At 55.3% G+C, this 12,479-nt stretch overlaps 1 protein-coding gene across 2 annotated transcripts; it reads right to left on the bottom strand.

The window, feature by feature from the left end:
- Positions 1-820: 820 nt before the first annotated feature.
- RTN2 (reticulon 2) lies at positions 821-10,609 on the bottom strand. Of its 2 annotated transcripts, XM_070401884.1 has the most exons (10): positions 10,395-10,609; positions 8,204-8,248; positions 7,614-8,084; positions 7,248-7,505; positions 4,134-4,341; positions 3,625-3,763; positions 3,410-3,479; positions 3,244-3,290; positions 1,560-1,618; positions 821-1,310 (listed from the first exon to the last, which is right to left on the bottom strand). In XM_070401884.1, exons 1-10 carry the CDS (start codon positions 10,426-10,428, stop codon positions 1,229-1,231), a joined length of 1,413 nt encoding a protein of 470 aa, XP_070257985.1. In that variant the 5' UTR covers positions 10,429-10,609; the 3' UTR covers positions 821-1,228. The 2 variants fall into 2 exon arrangements, with proteins under 2 accessions (XP_070257985.1, XP_070257986.1); XM_070401885.1 differs by lacking the exons at positions 7,248-7,505; positions 7,614-8,084; positions 8,204-8,248; positions 10,395-10,609 and adding an exon at positions 6,485-6,578.
- Between the last annotated feature and the right edge of the window lie 1,870 nt (positions 10,610-12,479).

The raw sequence follows: 12,479 nt of genomic DNA, 5'->3' as shown, positions 1-12,479 counted from the left end.
CCTATATGAAATCAGGTAGGGGGAGGGATGAGTTGGATATGTTTGCGGGGCAGTTGTTCAGAACGCAGTGGCCGCCCTAGCTGGTTTTGCTCAGTGGAGAGCGTCAGCCTGAGGACTGAAGGGTCCCAGGTTCGATTCCGGTCAAGGGCATGTACCTTGGTTGCAGGCATATCCCCAGTAGGGGGTGTGCAGGAGGCAACTGATGGATGTTTCTCTCTCATCAATGTTTCTAACTCTCTATCCCTCTCCCTTCCTCTCTGTAAAAAAATCAATAAAATATATTTTAAAAAAAGAAGGCAGTGGCCATGTGTCTGGATTTCAGATGAGATGGCTGTGCAGCAGGTAGAGTGTGGGGAATGGCTAGGGGTGCTGCCTTGGGCACAGGTATTGAAAGTGGCTGCCAAGGATTGGTTAGCCCTTGGATGGGCAATCAATCTCCTAGCCTCCTCCCCTCAGTCATTTCATCATCTAAACAGATGGTCCAGGGGGCTTCTTCTGCAGAGATGGGGAAGGTTCCTCCTTGAGTGTCGCTTAAGTACTTTTTAAAAAAATATATATCTTTATTGATTTCAGAGAGGAAGGGAGATGGAGAGATAGAAACGTCAATGATGAGAGAGAATCACTGATTGGCTGCCTCCTGCAGGCCCCACACTGGGGATCGAGACAGCAACCCAAGCATGTGCTCTTGGCCAGAATCGAACCCGGGACCCTTCAGTCTGCAGGCCGACGCTCTACTCACTGAGCCAAACCAGCTAGGACTCTTAAGTACTTTTTCGTGAAGGAAGGTGAAAGCTGGAGGGGGCTTGAAGAACAAGAAGCCTTGGGTTTCCACAGAAGTCTTTATTACGGTGTAAATCCAAGCTCAGGCCGCCCCTGGGCCCCATGCAAAGCCCTGGTTTGGGCCCAGTAGCGTCCAGAAGACACCAAGCCCTCACGGCGCCTCCAGCGGCGGGGTAAGTGCAGGGCGGGTGCCCTACCTAGACAACTACAAGTACCAGCAGGACCTCGGCCAAGGTGCCTCGCTTTTCCTGGACTCCTGGAGCAGAGCCTCTTGGGAAATGTAGTCCTGGCCGCTCAGGCAATTTGCGCCTGGTGTGAGTGATCCAGACACCCACCCGGATATGGCTGGGGCCGGGAAGGGAAGAGGGTGGGGATGAGAGGGAGATCGAGGGGGACGGGGGTGCTGCAGGTGGTGGGGGCAGGCGTCCCGCGGACAGAGACGCCCTTTTCATTCGGCTTTGGCTTTGGATCCGGAGACTGAGGCTGCTGCCGAGGCAAGGGCTCCGGTCCCTGGGATCTTAGCTCGGATCCTGAGGGAGAAACAGGTAGAGTCACGTGGGGTAAGACGCCGAGAATGAAGAATTACCAATTCTGAGAACTAAGAGGAAAGCTGGGTTGGGGAACTAGCCCTGCCCTCCAGCTAATAGCTTGCGTTGGAATTGTCTGGCACCCTACTTTGAGAAGGGGGCATTCAGCCCCAGGAGATTTAGGGGCAGGGAATGGGGAGTTCTCACATTCCCCCCTTCCCCATCTCACCCCTCTCCATCCCATGCCCTTACTTAGCTTTGATGTGGCTCAACTGATTGGTCACCAATCCCACATACTGGTCGATCTGGGCCTGGAGAGACCAAGAAAGGATCAAAGGAGAGATTAGAGGGGGTTCCTCTTCCTAATTTATGCAGGAGGATGCTTTCTCCCCCACATCCAAGTCAGAATTTGGGGGGATGACTCCACTTTCAACTTTAAACCTGTGCCCTAACCAGTTTGGCTCAGTGGATAGAGTGTCGGCCTGCGGACTCAAGGGTCCCAGGTTCGATTCCCATCAAGGGCATGTACCTTGGTTGCCAGTAAGGGGTGTGCAGGAGGCAACTGATCCATGTTTCTCTCACATTGATGTTTCTAACTCTCTATTCCCTCTCCCTTCCTCTCTGTAAAAAATCAAAATTATAAAATAAAATAAACTTTAAACCTGATGCCCTGAAAGACAAGTTCAAGTTGAAGTGTCAGTCGATTGGGCCACACTCTGTGTGTGTGGGGTGATGTCAGGTAGACTTGAGAATTTGACAGCGAGTCTGTTGAGTGGGCTGTTGAGTGGTGTGTGTGTGTGTGTGTGTGTGTGTGTGTGTGTGTGTGTTTAGGGATAGAGTGAAAGTAGAGGCATTAGTGTTAGCTGTCATTGATTTAAATACTCATTTAATCCATAGTGTCGGTCCAGCATGTTAAGAAGTTAGGCCTATCTCTGACAGGGACATGCGTTATTTGACTCTCAGCTGTGCTGGAGGAGGGAGTGTCAGTCCCTCTGTCTGTCTCTGGATAGGATACAAGTCAGTTGGCCTTGGTTCTGTCAGCATTCTGGGCAGAAGTCATCCACCCATTCTGCCGGAGACGTCAGTCCCTGGCAACTTCAGGGAGTGAGAGCATCAGTCGGTCCACCTGTGTTGCCTGGGATGGTGTCCATCAGACCCAGAGTACGTGTAAGGATAGATGGCATCGGTTTGTTTGTCTGTCTGCAGCTGGACTATGTGTTTGTCAGTCTCTGGTGGTATCAGGGGGAGAAGGCATTCATCTGTCTGCCTGTTTCTGGCTAGGATGAGTGTTGTTCCGTGTGAGGCTGTGGCAGGGAAGGAGGACTTGCCAGTCAGACCTCGGGCGCATCGTCAGCGAGGAGCATCAGTTAGTCCACCCACCTTGGGCTGGGGCATGTCAGTCAAATCCTGGCTCCGTGAGGGGACACCAATCAAAACGCCCGTCTCTGGCTGCTTAAATATATTGGTTAGACCAGGGATGGCGAACCTATGACACGCATGTCATTTTTTTGGTTGATTTTTCTTTGTTAAATGGCATTTAAATATATAAAATGAATAAATATCAAAAATATAAGTCTTTGTTTTACTATGGTTGCAAATATCAAAAATTTTCTATATGTGGCACGGCACCAGAGTTAAGTTAGGGTTTTTCAAAATGCTGACGCGCCGAGCTCAAAAGGTTCGCCATCACTGGGTTAGACTCTAGCTCTATTGAGGGGCAGCAGCCAGAGCACCTGTGCCTGGCTGGGACCTATGTCAGTCAGACCCTGATCCTTTCAGGGGCAGAAACACCAGTTGGTCCTCTTGTCCCTGGTTGGGACATCTGTCAATGGAACCCTGACTGTAGGCGGGGGGGGGGGGGGGGGGCAGCCAGACCAGTCATATTTGGCTGGGATACCGCCAACTGTGGGCCTAAAAGAGGGCCTGTCACACTCACCTGATGCTGTCGGTACAGCAGGGGGACGGTGAATACACCAATCACTCCTGTGGGCACAGAGATGGGGGGTCAGGGTTCTCACAAGAGATGAACAATTCCATCTGGGTCCCTGTTCCCCTCAATGACCCACCTCCTCACCCAGCCCCCCACCGCCTTCCCAGCTCACCCAGAATGAGAAGAGTCAAACCATTGAAGACGGCACCCACGAAGGTCAAGATGTAGAAGAGAAGGGCGAGCTGGGGGTGAGGGTCAGGGTCAGGGTCAGCAGAGCTTATAAGGCACTCCCCAGGCTCTGAACTTACCCAGAAACGGTCCTCCTACCCCCCAGGGGCAGGAAGGCGAATGGTTGGGAACCCAGGAGAGAAGGGGGGCTTTGGGCACCTTGAGGGAGTCCACGAGGTCTTCTACCAGGAAGAAATGCCGCAGCTGGGTGGCCGCAGAGACCACTTTGGAGGCAATCTGCTGGGACAAACGTTCTATCTGCTCCCGAGTCAGGGTCAGGTCCACGTCCAGATAGGCCCTGAGAGGACAAAGGGGTGTGAGGTGACTCAGTGGGTGGGTGGGGCTCAGGCTGAGAGGTGTGGCTGGGACAAGGGCAAGAAATGGGGTTTGGAGGAAGGCCAGGTGTAGAGGGCTAAGGTCAAGGTCAGGGTCAGGGTCAGGAGATGGGATCAAGGGTTAAGGCTAAGAGATTAGGATTACAGGTTAGGGCTGCAATGGAAGGGCCAGAGCATGGTTTAGTCAGGGGCAGGGCCAGGTTGAGTCAGAAAGAGGAATAGGATGGGGTCAGGACCAGGGTGAGAAGTTGGTGCCTGAACTGAGGTCATAGGTCATGACTTAGGGTCAGCACTGGGGTCTGGAGAGTCAGGGTCAGGGCTGGGGGTTCTCACTGGAAGGGGTTGGCACCGTCCCCCCGGTGCACGGCCTGCAGCACTTTTCGGTAAACCCTGAGAGAGATGGTGCCACAGAGCAGCAACAGGGCCACATGGGCGGCCACGGACACGATGCTAAAGTGCAGGAGGCACAACAGGGAGACCATGAGGCCTGTGAAGACCACTCCTGATGTCTTCGTGTCCTTCCAGTACAGCAAGTCCGCCACTGTGGAGGAGGGGGGCAATCAGGCTGGGGTTTGGGCCTGGCCTGGCTGACCTCTTGACCTCCCATCTCCTGTCTCAGGGCTGAACCATGACCCCTTGACACAGTCGTGTCAGCCTTAATCCAATTTCCAATGTTTTAGTGTCGGCTTTTATTCCATACTGCCTCCCCTCTCCCCCTCTTGGAAAACCCAAGTTAACCATCTAGCAAGTCTCTTTATCTTACTCCAAGCATAGATGATGTGTGGACCCAACTTTTGGTCATTATGTATGAAAAGTGGAATCGCATATACACACGTTTCTGCATCACACATATCTCAATCTATCTTCCCTCCTGGAATTCCCTGCTAGTCAACTGGAATAGCTCTTAATTCATTCTTTTTAATGAAGAGCGCCACAATACTCTGAAGTGTAGCTTCACTGTCATTCATTTTATTCGATCATGTATCTATTGCTGGACCATTCATTGTTCCCTCCCCTCCTTTCCATAACAGTACTGCAAGCACCAGCCTTCTCCAGATATTCTTCTCTCTTTCTTTTTCTTTTCTTTTTTTACAGAGAGGAAGGGAGAGGGATAGAGAGTTAGAAACACCGATGAGAGAGACAACATCGATCAGCTGCCTCCTGCACACCCTCTACTGATGATGTGCCCGCAACCAAGGTACATGCTCTTGACCGGAATCGAGCCTGGGACCCTTTAGTCCGCAGGCCGATGCTCTATCCACTGAGCCAAACCAGTTAGGGCTCTTCTCTCTGAGAGAGAATCCCAAGGTGGAACGGCTGGGTGGATGTCATAAATACTCCCAGGTGGCTTACTAGCAAGACTGTAACAATTCTCATCTCCATGAGCAAAGCGATGGTGATCTTTTCCCAGCATCCTGCCCAGCAGTGGGCGTTACTGTTCTTTATATTTTGGGGCAATCTGATAGTGTAAAGCGATAGCTCCTTGATATCCCTACCAGCACATTTTTCTAAGTCCTAAATGTATTAATAACCCACCCTCCTTCTTAAGCATCTCACCCACATTTCTGACCTTTTTCTGAGACCCACCTCCCAAGTCCTATCAATAATCTCCAGACCAGCCCTAGTTGGTTTGGCTCAGTGGATAGAGCGTTGGCCGGCGGACTGAAGGGTCCAGGGTTCGATTCCCAATGGGGGGCATGCAGGAGGCAGCCAATCAATGATTCGCTCATCATTGATGTTTCTATCTCTCTCTCCCACTCCCTTCCTCTCTGAAATCAATAAAGAAATATAGTTTTAAAAATTAAAAAAAAAAACACCCTCCAGCCCTAGCCAGTTTGGCTCAGTGGATAGAGCGTCGGCCTGCGGACTGAAGGGTCTCGGGTTCGATTCCAGTCAAGGGCATGTACCTTGGTTGCGGGCACATCCCCAGTGGGAAGTGTGCAGGAGGCAGCTGATCGATATTTCTCTCTCATCAATGTTTCTAACTCTCTATCCCTCTCCCTTCCTCTCTGTAAAAAACCAATAAAATAAAATAAAAATAACCTCCAGACCCTGTGTTTCATCTCACCCATCTACACTGTATCAGCCTCCCAATAATCCGCTAACCAGGAGCGCAGACCCTTCCACTTCTTTCCAGACGCTCTTCACCCTCTCACCCTCACTCCAATCAAACCCTGACCCATCCCGATGGTTCTTCTCGGAGCCTGACTCCCCTTCGTATCCTCCCTGTACACACCCTCCCATCTACCTTTAACTAGGGCAGGCCACCCCCCACCCCCAGGCGCAGGGGCCTCCCCTGCAGGCTCCCCGAGGCCCGCGCCAGCGGGTGGGGGAGGGGCCGGGTCGCCCGAGGCGGGGGCTAAGTTTAGGCTCGCGGGGGGAGGGGGCCGAGCCTGCAGCTGTGCTGGCCCATCCAGCCCCTGAGTGACAGCGCCGCCTGGGCCCGAGGCTGGGGGAGGGTGCCTTCCTGCTCTTAGACTCCAAAGCCCTGTCTTGGGGGAGAGGGTACCCCACGCTCCCTTCGCGCTCTCCCTCGACACCCCCAAAACCCCCCAGCCTCAGCCTGCAGCTCTGGGGAATCTGGGACCAATAGGAAGCATCCTCCCAGACGTGAGGGCGGTAGCGAATCTGGGTCCCTTTCCGCCGCCCCCCAGCCCCGATCCCAGCCCGCCCCGCAGGCCCACCTTTACTCCCCATCTCTGCTCCGCGTGAAAGGCTGCGGACTCCACCGCTTCTCGGGGCTTTTGCCCACTTCAGTGGAACCCAGAGGGAGGGAGCAGGGGGGGCGGGGCCCCTTCGCACCCAGCCAATGGCTCTCCACGGAGGTGGGGACAGTTCCAAAAAGGGGTGGTTCTCTTTGTAAACAGCCCCCAGCCGTGGTGTCTGTAAGCGGCCAGCCCTTGGCGGTTCGTGGAGGCTGAGCATATTCTAAAGTAACGCAGCGTCTGCTTGCCGCTGGCTGGCGGATGCGGTCAGGGGAGAGGAGAGTTTGAAAGGCACAGAGTTTACTTATGACTGTCCCACAGCCACATCCAGAAGAGAGCTTTATTTTTTTCTGGGGTTTGGCCTGTTCCACAATCAGCCTCTAGGGGGAGCACTCCAAAAGAGGGATTTATTCATTTTTTACTTTTTAGCAATCAGCAATCCTAATGCTCGAAAAGCAGGGCTAACTTCCCAGTGGAAATCTATATAAAAAGAGCCATTGACAAAAAAAAAAGAAAAAAAAAAGAAAAAAGAAAGAAAGAAAGAAAAAAAGAAAAAAAAGAAAAGAAGAAGAAAAAAAGAGCCAATGGCAATCTTAGATAATGGGCATTTAAAGGGCGGAATTCATACGTCCAGCCTCCTCCCTTCTCCACTCTCCATTCCTTCAAGAAGTTGGTCCCTTCAAATTGCAACCCTCCCACCCTCGCTGTGATCTGAAGGAGCACCTTCGCTCAAGCAGTTTACCTAGAGGGTGTGGTTCCAGTGTGGATTCTGATTGGTCCGTGCTAACAAGGCACTGCCCCGTGATTGGTTCCCGATCCAGCTGCCTCCTAGGCTCTTCCTCTTTCTCGTCCAGCGAGGGCTCAGCAGGCCATGAGTTCGAATCCCGAGATCCGGGCGGGGACGGGGTCCCGGCCTGGGGAGTCCCAGAGCCAGGGCTGGATGGTGGAGTCAAGGCGCCGGGCGGCGAGGACTGAGCGAATTCGAGTTGTAGGTCCAGTTCTGGCGCGTTAGAGAGAGAAGGCCATGAGCTCTCACCTTGGAGGTGCCCTGGGAAGAGTCTAACTACCCGCCCCTGGTGACTGGTCCCAGCACGTGGGGACATCTCACCATTCCCAGTCTCTCTGGCCTCCGACCCGTCGGGCTCCTCGTCTTCCAGGGGCGTGGAGCTACTGGTGGCAGAGTCCTCCCCGGACCCCGCTCCCCGGGCCACCCAGTCCAGCTGGTCCAGCGGGAGCCCCAGGCCCTCCGGGGTGCGCTCGGCCTGCGGGGCAGTGTCAGGGTCTCCCCGGCGCACAGGCTCCGGGGATTGGCTCAGGCTGGGGATGCTCTCCAGGCTGTCGCCCAGGCCGGGCTGGGGGGGTGGGTCTCTTGTTTCTGAGACCGAGCGGCCCTGGGGCCGGGGCCGGCGGGCAGCCGAATCCCGGCGCGCTCCGGAGCCCACCCCGCCGTCGAAGGCAATGTAGGAGAAGGTCAGCTCCCGGGGGGTGCCCCAGTCCTGCGACGTGGTCTCTTCCTCGTCGTCCTCTGAGAACTCCCGGGCTGTGTGCAGCTCCCGGAAATCCGAGTCGTCGTTCCCTCCTGCGGTGAGCAAAGCAGGCGTGAGCTCCTCGGAGGAGGACCCTGACCACCCTCCTCCCCTCCTCCCCAGCTGTGAGCCTCTTTCAAGTCACATTTTGACGTCCTCCCCCTCCACTTACCTTCCGTGGAATCAGGGGTAGAGGAGGCCGTAGACGGAGCTTCTTCTGGGAGAGGGGGGAAAAGCAAAGATTCTTAGAAGTTTAGACTGTCTGACCACTGAAATGTGCCAGTCCTGGGAACCTGGATGGTCGGAGTTAAGGAATCTTAGAATATTTGAGTCCCAGGGCCTTTACAACATTTGCACACAGACTGTAAAGCCTAACTCATTTCTTTTTTTAAAAAATATATTTTATTGATTTTTTTACAGAGAGGAAGGGTGAGAGATAGAAAGTTAGAAACATTGATGAGACAGAAACATCAATCAGTGCCTCCTGCACACCTCCTACTGGGGATGTGCCCGCAACCAAGGTACATGCCCTTGACCGGAATCGAACCTGGGACCCTTCAGTCCGCAGGCCGACGCTCTAGCCACTGAGCCAAACCAGTCAGGGAAACTCATTTCTTTTTTTAAAAAAATACATTTTTATTGATTTCAGAAAGGAAGGAAGAGGGAGAGAGAGATAGAAACATTAATGGTAAGAGAGAATCATTAATTGGCTGCCTCCTACACACTCCACACTGAGGATCAAGCCCGCAGTCCAGGCACGTGCCCTGACCAGCAATGGAACCGTGACCTCCAGGTTCATAGGTTGACACTCAATCACTGAGCCACACCGGCTGGGCAAGCCTAACTCATGTCTATGAGAAGCTCAGTCTTAGAAGTTCAAGTCCAGGAACCCTAATTTCAGACTCTTCAAATTAGGAGTCTTAGGAGGTATCAATTCACTCATTCTTTCCACAACCATTTGGTGAACGCCCACTTTGGGCTGGGCACTGTTTTAACCCCAAGGATACAACTGCGAACAATACAGACAAAACCCCTGCCCTCAAAAGCTTCTAGAGGAGACAGACAATAAACAAGTAAATAGATGACGTTGGTGCTTTAAGTGTGTGGAGAAAAGAGCTTGATAAGGGAAGAGACCGAGAGAGGGTGCTCCTTCAGACAGGGTGGTGAGAAGATTTCTCTGATAAGATGACATTTGAGCAGAGGTCTGAATGAAGAATCCAAGCAGGTATTTAGGGAAGAATCTCCCAGGCAGATGGAAAAGCTCAGTGCAAAGGCCCTGAGGCAGGCACTCTTTGTCAATTTGAGGAAAAGAGAGGTGCAAACATGCACTTGGAGCCGGGTAACTGAGGGGAAGAAGGGTGGGGGATGAGGGATGATAAATAAGGTGGGAGATCATGTAGGGCCACCCTTTATAAGCCCAGTAAAGACCTTAGAATTTGGGATGATACGCTAAAATGTTGAAATAACAAATTCTTAGAATTTTGGCATCTGGACTTTCCAGACATGCAATTGGCTAGATCTGAGAGTGTTGAAATCCCCAGCTGTCAGAACCACGGGAGTGTGGGACAGCATGCGAGACAAGGACTATGAGAGCCCTGGGCGCAGAGATGGCGAGGGTCAGACAAGGCTTTTTCAGTTGTGGAATCCAGCCCCTCACAGCTACCGAACTTGGGGCTTTGCCTACAGGAGATGCTCAAAACCCTTTGGAAATTGGACTCAGACTCTGTCTGCTCCCATCTTGTTTCCTTAGCTGGGGAATGGGATGCCAGGAACCAGAGGGCCGGAGCAGAGTGAGTCTCTTCCAGGGTTACTACTAACCAGTGGTAAAGCCTGCCAAGGACCCAGGAGTCCTCGCCCCAACCCAGGAATGGCTGCTTCCCAGGGACAGGAGGTTGGACAGTTTGGGCGAGGTCGGGGCTGCCTGTGAGTCAGGGCAGAAAACAGAGGTGGGATGCGAAGGTGGGTGATGCGGGGGAGGGGGTGTCAGACTTCTCTTTTCCATCCTGATTCTACCCCTCCATTCAACCGCCCTCCCCGCCCGCTGCGGCCAGCACCAGGCTTGGGGACAGCTCCCGGCAAACGTCCTCATCCCCGGGGCGAGGCCTGGCCACACACCCCAGCGCCCAGCGCGCCCCCACGCCAATTATCTCAGTGCCCCCCAACTCCGCCCTGTGTCACTCAAGTCCTCCGGGTCAGGTCGCCCCCGTTGCCGCTAGATCGCGGGGGGAGGGGAGAGCATCCTTTGTCTCCTTCGCCCCCTCCCCCATCCCTGCTCGCCCGCGGCCCGGTGCGGACAGGATACCAGGGAGGAGCCCACCCGGGCCTCTGAGCCCCGCACCAGGCCGGAGCCTGCCCCTACTCACTGCAGTGGGCGAAGACCGGCAGGACCTGCCCCATGGCCCCCCTCGGGCCTGCATCGGGACCCCCGCCCACTCCGGCCACGCCGCCCTGGGCCTGGGGCCGCGGGCACTCATCTCCACCGAGCCCACGACGCCGGCGCCATCCTTGCCGCCTCCTCCTCCCGGGCAGCTCCAGCAGCCGCCACCACCGCCGCCGCCCTTTGCTCGGCTCGGCGGGGCGGGCGGGGCCGCGGCGGGGAAGGCACTGCAGCGCGGAGCTGGGGGCGGGGCCTGAGGGCGGGCAGGGGCGGGGCAACACCGGGAGGAGGGCGTGGCTTTTGTACTAGAGGAGTGGGGCTCGGAGGATAGGGTATGGGGCCGACAAGATGGTAAAAGAAAGGGCGGAGTCTAGATGCAAGGGGGCGCGGCCTGTAGGGGAAGAGGTGCGGAGCCTGGGGTGGGGCTCGGGGCTCGGGAAAGAACGGTGGGTAGTGGATCTCCGAGGAGCGGAGTTAGGGGTGGCATTGAGGAGAAGCAGGGTTTGAGTCTGGATTTTCAGAGGGAGTGGGAAAGGGAGGGGATAGAAAATACCCAGAAAGTTTTGAGACCAGGAGAGGAGCTCAGACAAGGGTGGGGCTTAAGCCGATTTATAATTACATATTCCGATAGTTGGGCGGGGTCAGTCAGAGACAGAGGAGCTAGAGGCGTGATATAAAGGGAATAGGAGGCCAGGAGCGGGGGGGCGTGGCCTAGGAGGTGGGCGTAACCCGCAGAGAGGAGGCGAGCTTTGGCGGAATGTCGGGGCTGGCCAGCAGTGAAGAGGCGGGGCTAGAGGTGGGGCCAGGACTGAGACTATTAAATTTGAGGCTGTGGGATTGCATGAGTGGCGGGACCAGGAAAAGAAGCATCCGAAGTCCGGGGTCGACACCCAGAAGTGGAGAGGTCGAACTAAAAAAATAAAGGATTTAAAGATTTAAAAACGGGGGCGAGGCCACTGAGCTTGGACGGAGCAGGGCTGGTGGGGACTGAAGCCAAGAATGTAGTGTTGAGAACATGGATTCTGCAGTTCGCGTCCCAGCTGGTTCTGCGACTCAGTTTCCTCTTCTGTAACCCGGAAGTGATGATGTAAAATAGTGTGTAACACATGGCGAATGTGGATGCTACTTTGCTATTATATTTCCCTGACCCTGATCCCAAACCTCCCTTTGAAGGTGCGAGACAAGGGAAGACTCAGTAGTCCAATTACTTTGAGTGACTCGACTTGAGTGCAGATCAAGGAGATTTCGGTGGTCTAAAATCTCACAGTGGAGGGGATTAATGCAGTGGGGGGTGGGGGGGAGGTGCAGAGGGTGAAGCCTTCCTGATCCCAAGACTGAAGGATGGCGGCCCTTGCCCGCCGGCTGGAGTGTCTGCTCAGGCCGGCGCAAAAGGAGGAGGGGGGCGGAGGAGGAGGAGGGGCGCAGGGCTCCCAACGGGCCTCGCTTCGGTTCCTCCTGGACGCCCCGCGATGCGCTCAGCGGCCGCACGGGGGTGAGGCAGCCTCTTAGGGCCTGCGCTTCGGAGCGAGCGCAGCGCAGGTTGGCGCGCGCACATGGAGAACGCGCATTGCGCTTGGCTCGCGTAACCCGGGCTGCCCCAGGGCTGGGCTTTCTTTGCTGTCCTCGACCGCCAAGGGGGAGCGCGAGCAGCCCTCTTCGGCGCGCGCCACCTGCCCGGCCACGTGCTCTTGGCGTTGGACCCTGCGCCTGGCGAGCCGGAGGGCGTGTGCGGGCGCTTCGCCTGGCTTTCTGGAGCGCAGACGCACGCCTGCGCTCGCTCTGGCCCCGCGGCGAACCAGGCGGCTCTACCGCGGTGGTGTTACTCGTCTCCCCGCGCTTTCTGTACCTGGCACACTGCGGTGACTCTCGCGCGGTGCTGAGCCGCGCTGGAGCTGTGGCCTTCAGCACCGAGGGCCATCGACCCCTCCGGCTCCGGGAACGCGAGCGTATCCGTGCGCTTCTCTGCGCGCAGCAGTTGGACACGTGCCTGTGCAAGGTCCTGGGGTGGGGCTTGGGGCGAGGAGCCTAATGGTTTTAGGGCGGAAGGGCTTTAATGGAGAGGCATGAGTAA

This window comes from Myotis yumanensis, unplaced genomic scaffold, assembly GCF_028538775.1.
Source record: "Myotis yumanensis isolate MYYU_CA2020_CCGP unplaced genomic scaffold, mMyoYum1.0.hap1 SCAF_23, whole genome shotgun sequence".
In the NCBI taxonomy this organism is placed as follows: domain Eukaryota; kingdom Metazoa; phylum Chordata; class Mammalia; order Chiroptera; family Vespertilionidae; genus Myotis; species Myotis yumanensis.
The sequence above is the reverse complement of the archived record's forward strand: the minus strand, read 5'-3'. Positions and strand labels throughout refer to the sequence as shown.

What these genes read in the sequence shown, in the direction of transcription:
- RTN2 (XM_070401884.1), bottom strand. Translation starts at nt 10,428, where the DNA reads ATGGGGCAGGTCCTGCCGGTCTTCGCCCACTGCA. An exon ending in GCCGGTCTTCGCCCACTGCA is followed by an intron (nt 8,249 to 10,394) that starts GTGAGTAGGGGC and finishes CCCCTCTCCCAG; the next exon opens with AAGAAGCTCCGTCTACGGCC. An exon ending in TTTGACTCTTCTCATTCTGG is followed by an intron (nt 3,291 to 3,409) that starts GTGAGCTGGGAA and finishes CTGTGCCCACAG; the next exon opens with GAGTGATTGGTGTATTCACC.